Source organism: Micropterus salmoides, unplaced genomic scaffold, assembly GCF_014851395.1.
Source record: "Micropterus salmoides isolate LMB-PRFRI ecotype aquatic unplaced genomic scaffold, ASM1485139v1 Ms_hic_scaffold_2, whole genome shotgun sequence".
In the NCBI taxonomy this organism is placed as follows: domain Eukaryota; kingdom Metazoa; phylum Chordata; class Actinopteri; order Centrarchiformes; family Centrarchidae; genus Micropterus; species Micropterus salmoides.
The window spans coordinates 41,922,207-41,929,348 of record NW_024041150.1 but is presented as its reverse complement, the minus strand read 5'-3'; the positions used below and the strand labels follow the sequence as shown (position 1 = coordinate 41,929,348).

Below are 7,142 nucleotides of genomic sequence, written 5' to 3'. Positions count from 1 at the left end.
CTATGCCATCAATGGATTCCACATGCATCATCCTTCATTGTATGGTATACCGAGGCCCACTATTACAGACTTCCTCCCTAATCTGAAACTGGCCTTAGATAACCTCCATGAGCCTTACCTGGAACTGACTGAGAGATTTAGTACCACATACTGCTGGAACACCACCAACTGCTCAAGGCTCAGATGATAGGTCAGTCCTGTCATCATCATCCATACCCGTACTCCGAAGCCATGTAAGCCTTACAGTTGCAGCATGGCCAGCTGGCTCAGAGTGAAATAGTCGCCATTCTCACCTCCTGCCATGTGAAAAATAATGATTCCCTTAGCTTCTAGAGCTTTTCCATGTGGGTCCACCTCCTAGTCAGCATACTACTTTCCCTGGAGGGAACCCAAGGTATCCAAGGTGGATCATTTGCTCAGCAAGTTATTGAAATATCTGCAGCTGCAGGGGAAGCTCAATTCTACATGCCACACCCCCCTACAATCTGGAGGAATTTCCTTGGGAAGCCCCCAAGCAGCAGGAAGGAGAAAGCCTCAGTTAAGGCAAGGTGCAACTGTTCACTATGGCTGTGAAGATCATGATGGTGCTCAACAAACCATACGCCCTGACATTATTCACCTCGGTGGATCCAGTATCACCTGTGAGATTTCTCCCATGTATTATCCAGGGTAATGTTATATGGGACAAGGAGCCTTCACTGCTTCAGGCATGGACTTGGTGAGCAGAGCTACCCATTACAGAATCTTGATGCTATGCTCATCTACAGATTAGATTCCGCTTCTGTCCTTCCACAACGTACGACCACTGGTACTAATAGGGCCATAGAAAGTTCACCTCAACACTGCCACCGAACTGGTATGCTAAAGGTGGCCCTGGATGGGCTTTCCAAGGCATGGCGATTGGTATTATCGCCATGCCACACTATTGGTACGCCAGTGTCTCTTTCTCTCAGAACACAGCCCAGAGGACCTTCTTTCCACATTCCTGTGGAGAGATTGCAGCAACTCGATGTGCTACTGTTCCGAAGCTCCAGAGAGGACCAGGAAGCCATAGATCTTCTTGAGAAGAGAACTCAACGGGTTGACATTGAGGAAGTTTGGCGCTAAGCTACACCCCTTCAGCGCAAGTCAGGTACCCTTAAGCTGCAAGGTTTCATCCAGTCATTCGCAGTTTGAGGAGCTCAAACAATAGACTTAAGAAAGACCCAGAGAAGGCAGCTGTCTATTCTGCAGAAACTGACAAGCTTACCCACACAGGGTATGTCACCAAGCTACAGCCTGAGGAGTTAGTGAAGCCAGAGGGGTCTTGGTCCCTCTCTCATTATTTTGTGTGCTATAATAGTAAACTAAGGATTCCAGGATATGTTTCTGAATGATCAGCTACTGCTGGGTCCTGCACTTGGCCCAACTGCCTACAGAGCCTTCTCTCCATACCTGCCGCCAAGCAATGACGGGACCAACGATGCAGTCTGCTAGCAGAGGGAGGGTTTGAGCTAAGACAGTGAGCCATAACCGACCAGCTGTTTTTTTTGCAGATGTGCCTAATGTAGCAAGGTCATGCAAGGTCAGCTGTAACAGAACAGTGGCTGGTTTATAACCGACATGATCCAATGTAGCCCACTTTAGGCGTCATTGCTCAGCGGACACTCTTGGCTACCCTCACCGGCCCATCAAAAATTCCTCACTGACAGCCTATCAGGTATGACCCTTTGGGATTTATAGTGGCATATACAACCCAAGCCAAGGAGCTCATCCAGCAGCTGTGATGCATCTGAGCATGCTTATGGAGCAGTTGCCTATCTTGCATTACAGAAGGATGGTGCTGTCCACACCTCTTTGCTGTGCTAGCTGGACTGAAATGACAGTTATTCTCCACCAGACAATACTGTGGACTGACTCCATGACAGTGCTGGAGGGGTTCCAATCAGGCTCCTGCCTTTTTAAGGTGTTTGTTGGAACCCATGTGTCCAAAATTCAGAAATTGTCTGGCCACTGGGATACATCTCAAAGGATATCCCAGATCCTGACCCCATCACTCCGCACGGGGCGGCGGGATGCAGCTTTACCTCAAGCAGTTTATGCCCCACCTGTTATGGGCCGGCAGAGGTGGGGCCACTGCCAGAACCTCACGGATCAATTCTGGCTCCACTTAACATGGAATTACATGCCTCATCTTCAGACTCAACAGAAGTGACAGATATCCTCAAGAAACCAGAACATGGATTCATGATGACTGTAGATCCACAGCATTACGGCGGTTGCCTACAGGCAGAGACAATGTAAGTCGGACTTACATTATATCTGCACAGCTGTTGTTACAGTGAATTAGCCTCTGCTTAAGTCAGTTGTTGTTGGTAGTGTGCTGAACACTAAGTTTGTGCATCTGTTGTTTTCAGATCCATGAGTTTGCATGGCCAGCTAGCAAACTTTCTCATGTGATTGCATGCTCCTAACAGTTTATGTTATCACTGAATTGGATAAGATGTTTATTCCATTTGATCAGTATTGTTAGTTTGGCAGTTTACTTCTCCATGAGCTGTAGGTGCAGGATACAACAAATTGATTGAAGAACTGAAATTGTTTATAAGGACGATGATCCAGAGCATTGTATAGCAAAACTGAAGTGAAATCTCCATCGCACACACTTTGCGTTGACTTTGTACACCAGACTCTTCGTTCATAGCAGTGGTGTAGTCTACGTGATACGCAGGTATACGCCATATACCCACTAGGGTATGTCACCAAGCTACAGCGATTCAAAGATTTCCGTATACCCACTTAAAATAGCAAGATGATACGTAATGTGGTGTATAACAGATGTGCATTTGACCATTACAGTTTAAAATAACACTCTAGTAGCTGGACAGAGGCTCAGTGAACTCTTAAGGGGGAGTAATGATGATGTGTAATGATTGATGGGTGTGTAAATAGTGAACCCTCCTATGGAATTTGACCTCTGACCCAGTGTTAGGGGGAGTAGTGATTAGTGTTTATGAAGGGACTGAACCCTTCTATGGTGTCCAACAAGATGTTTACACTTATCCTATAGAACTTTGCCCTTAAATGGATTGGAGCTTTAGTTTGCAGACTCTGACCCTTATATGGTATTTAGCAGATACCTAAACATGTCCTATATACTGTAAGCTGTGTTTGATGTACAGAGAGACAGAGTGGCCATCGGGCTGGGTCACTCTCCAAGCTGCTGCAGAGCTTGTAATTGATGCTGAACTCCTTGATGTAATAAACTTTTATGATCAAGAACAGTGTCAAGCGGATTTCTTCTCAACACATCATGCAGCATTATTGTTCGGACACCACAGAAACAATATTGTTTTGTGGCAATTCAGGCAATTCAGTCAAGCATCAACTTCAGTGAAGCACATTTAAATTTAGAGCTGTGTTGGAGGGCAGGCAGTCCTGGCAACTCTGTCAGCTAGACTGACCACATGTGGACCTGTCCCTCTATTGGAACCCTGATATCCATCTGTCTCTGGGAGACAGGAGCCCCACTCATTAAATGTTTGTCCTTCACCAAAACATCTCATTAACTTTAGCCATGTCTCCCCATCAACATGCAGTGTCACTAAATAAGTTCTAAATTTAGTGGTGTTTGTGGTGCAGATTGTAACTCTGGGATGCTCGCTTGATACCTCCTTTAAGGACAGGGACTGATCACAGAGTGAGTCTATGTATTTGTACATACATTAATAACATTAATATTAGTCTTCAGTAATTAAATAAAATACACAGTTTTAATTAACCCAGGCATTCTGGTTTAAACATGAAATGAATTAGTTTTATTTATGTTACAATCTCGGAAGTACACTACAACTTAATTACTGACCAGAATGAACATTTCTGTGGTCAGCGCAGCCCTCTTGTGGACAAATAATGATGTAACTGCAGCACAGTCCATGGGGACACCATAGGGATGAAACACAGCAGAGCAAGGACAAGTGCTTATAAATCAGGGCTTCACATTACCTGCCAGTCTTGAGGATATTTCCAAGTCAATGTCCTGCAGCCTTGCCACATGATCATATTCTCATTTTTCCATATGTGTGGTTGTGAAATTATATACAAATACAAAGTAAATACATGTTGTTTATAAAAAACTAAATTGCCCAAATGTGTAATTAATCTCTCAGTAATTGTGCACCCCGTGTCAACAACCTGGTCAGTTTTGACCAGTGAGAGAGAAAACCACGGGACACACACATATAGGATGGAGGAGGGTTTTGCTTGATGTGACTGGTGAACATTAATTTGTTGATCTCAGATGACCAAGAGTTAAAATGGAGACAACATCTTTACCGTGGCTGCTGGGTAAGTTAAAATCTACTTAATGTGTGGATGTTTATCTCCACGTTGTCTCAAAGTTTTAAAACATTTCTGTTGTTTTTGAAAGCAGCAGTGAGTTATAGATTGAACAACAAAGACAGAATTCAGCCAAAAGGCATCAACAGTCAACATTAGCTACAACAAGACAGCAGGAATTTCATTGATCATTATTTGGTAATATGGCAGAAAAGAATAATAAAACATTACTGAAAGTGTTCATTTTCAATTGTTAATGTGTATTTATTTTAATTCTTACAAATATAGTTAAATAGTAGAGGATGAAAACATGTAGAAAAGTTTAAACAAAAAGGTATTTACTGTACTGAAGTGCTAAAGAAAATAATTAATGAGAATTACCAACATGTCATTCAATCTGTCAATCATTCACACAAATTAGTAATTTAGTCCATCAACTACACATTTAGATTCAGTCAGATGTGCTATAATTACATGTTAAAGCTTGTGGTGCATGTATGGGGCACATTTACCTGGACTGATATGAAATAAATACCAAACATCAACCTTGAAACACTTGAAATCAATGTAGCTGTAGAGACCTTTTAGTGTTTGTTTAACCTTTGATGCCTGCATGTCTGCACACATTGAGCAGATTTATTTGCTGACTTCTCTGACCAGCTCCTCTGTCTTTACTTATTGCTCCTCTGTTTGAGTAAATTTACCGAAGAAACGTTGAATGTGTCCTTAAATAAATATGATTTGTTATTTCCAAATCTAATGTCTGGCTGTTTTTTTGTGTTGTAGAAAGTCCAGATGTCTTGTTGCATGTAAAACCTCAAACCAACCTGAGTGTGATTTCTCTTTAGTTCTGACCTCACTGCTGAGCTGCACAACAAACCAAGGTGAGCAAACTTCTTCTGTCACAGCTGAAAAGTTATTCACTCCCTGATAGAACAGTTAGTGTTTAGGACAGTGTTTGGGAGGGAAACAGCCACTTTACACATACAATAAAACACTGAATGAAGTTTTGATGCCACAGGGTTGCAGACTGGAGCCAAAGTTAAAACTGCTGCTATATAAATGGGATTCAGATACCAGGACTGTACAGCCTGATGCTGCTGCTACCAGAGAAGTGGAAAAATAAGACAGATGTAGCCAGATCTTCTGCTGTTTGTTTAACACCAACTTTGAGAGCTAAATTTAAAAACACGCAGAAAACATTTGTCTAGCAGCTCATACCTGAGTGTTGTTCAGATTTCTTCACTGAAACTCAGCGCGTGAAACACAGAGATCAGTTAAGTAGCGAAGAAGTGAGAAAGTAGGAATATCAGGAATGTGGAGAAAATAAATGCAAATGTTCTCTCTAACCACATCTTTCTGTCTCTTCCTCCAGCCTCTCTGACTGTGAGTCCCAGCAGCTCTCAGCTGTTTGAAGGAGAGTCTGTCTCTCTGAGCTGTGAGGAGGACGACAGCTCTGCTGGATGGACGCTGAGGAGGAACACAACCAGAGAAACCAGGACTCAGTGTGGATCTGACTGGGGAAAATCCGCTGGTTCTTCCTGTAACATGAGCTACATCGACCCATTGGACAGTGGAGTTTACTGGTGTGAGTCCAGAGAGGGAGCAACCAGTAACACCATCAGCATCACTGTCACTGGTAAGATCAGACTGTGGAGTTAGTGTTGATGAAGCTGTGTGTAAATGATGAAATGCTGTAGTTTGTCTCTGTGTTGAGGTGGACCAGTGATCCTGCAGAGTCCTGTCCTCCCTGTGATGGAGGGACATGATGTCACTCTGCACTGTAAAATAGAGACCCCTCCCTCCAACCTCCCAGCTGGTTTCTATAAAGATGGCTCCCTCATCAGGACTGAGCCTACAGGTCACATGACCATCCACCATGTTAACAAGTCTGATGAAGGCCTCTACAAGTGTAACATCAGCGGTCGTGGAGAGTCTCCATCCAGCTGGATCTCTGTCACAGGTGAGGAGGTTACCTTTGATTTTTAGACATTATCATCCAAAGATTCACCTGACCGGGTGGGATTCTCTCCACAGTTAAACCTACAACCACAGCTCTACCCACCCCGCCTCCTCCATCGCCTCCTGCCTCAGCCCCAATGGTGTCAGTTAACAGGTAGCACTCATCATTCGTCATTCACTGACCTTTGAATCAATCAGTCAGTCAATCAATTGTGTTTATGATTGACAGTTGTCACTAACAGATAAATGATCTACATTTTCTTTCTAATCTGCTCTGACTGCAGGAAATGACCTGCCCATCTCCATGGTGATGACCCTGCCCTCCCAGGCTGAGGATGGATTGGATGATGACTGTGATGATGTCACTGCTCTCACCACAAAGCATAACTTCTGAGCTGATCCAGCTGATACAGACCCTGGACAAATGCATTGCACAAAGATGTTGACATGTTTTTGGTCCAAATAAAAGCTGATAGTTGTTCAGACTCTGGTTTGAGTAGTGTTATTATTTATTAGTTTGTTTGGTTCAAATGTTTTAAAAGAGGGTGATATATTAGCCTTTTATATACTGTTTTAAATGTTTTTACTAAACTAATGTTAAAAAGAGTAGACCTACTGTCTGGACCTACTGTGTATGAAGAGTGCAATGAGATAACTTTTGGAAAAAGGCACACACATTGTCACTCACAACACGTCACATATGGATGCTTGGTCATGACCCCTTGACATCCCATCATGGTTTTGCGTTGGGCTCTGCGGTCAAGTTAGCAATAATAAAAATGCAACATCCGGTTAGACTTTCAAAATAAAACTAGTGGTTCTCCTTTTGAAACGTCCCAATTTGGTCAAGGCACCTAAACTAC

The 7,142-nt window shown here is 43.1% G+C and overlaps 1 protein-coding gene across 1 annotated transcript; it reads left to right on the top strand.

Moving 5' to 3' along the window:
* Positions 1-563: 563 nt before the first annotated feature.
* On the top strand, positions 564-6,765 carry LOC119911980 (Fc receptor-like protein 5). Its single transcript, XM_038730951.1, has 7 exons — positions 564-641; positions 4,252-4,326; positions 5,108-5,201; positions 5,693-5,956; positions 6,035-6,280; positions 6,355-6,433; positions 6,564-6,765. The coding sequence occupies exons 1-7, from the start codon at positions 564-566 to the stop codon at positions 6,568-6,570; spliced, it is 843 nt and encodes a 280-aa protein (XP_038586879.1). The 3' UTR covers positions 6,571-6,765.
* Positions 6,766-7,142: the final 377 nt, after the last annotated feature.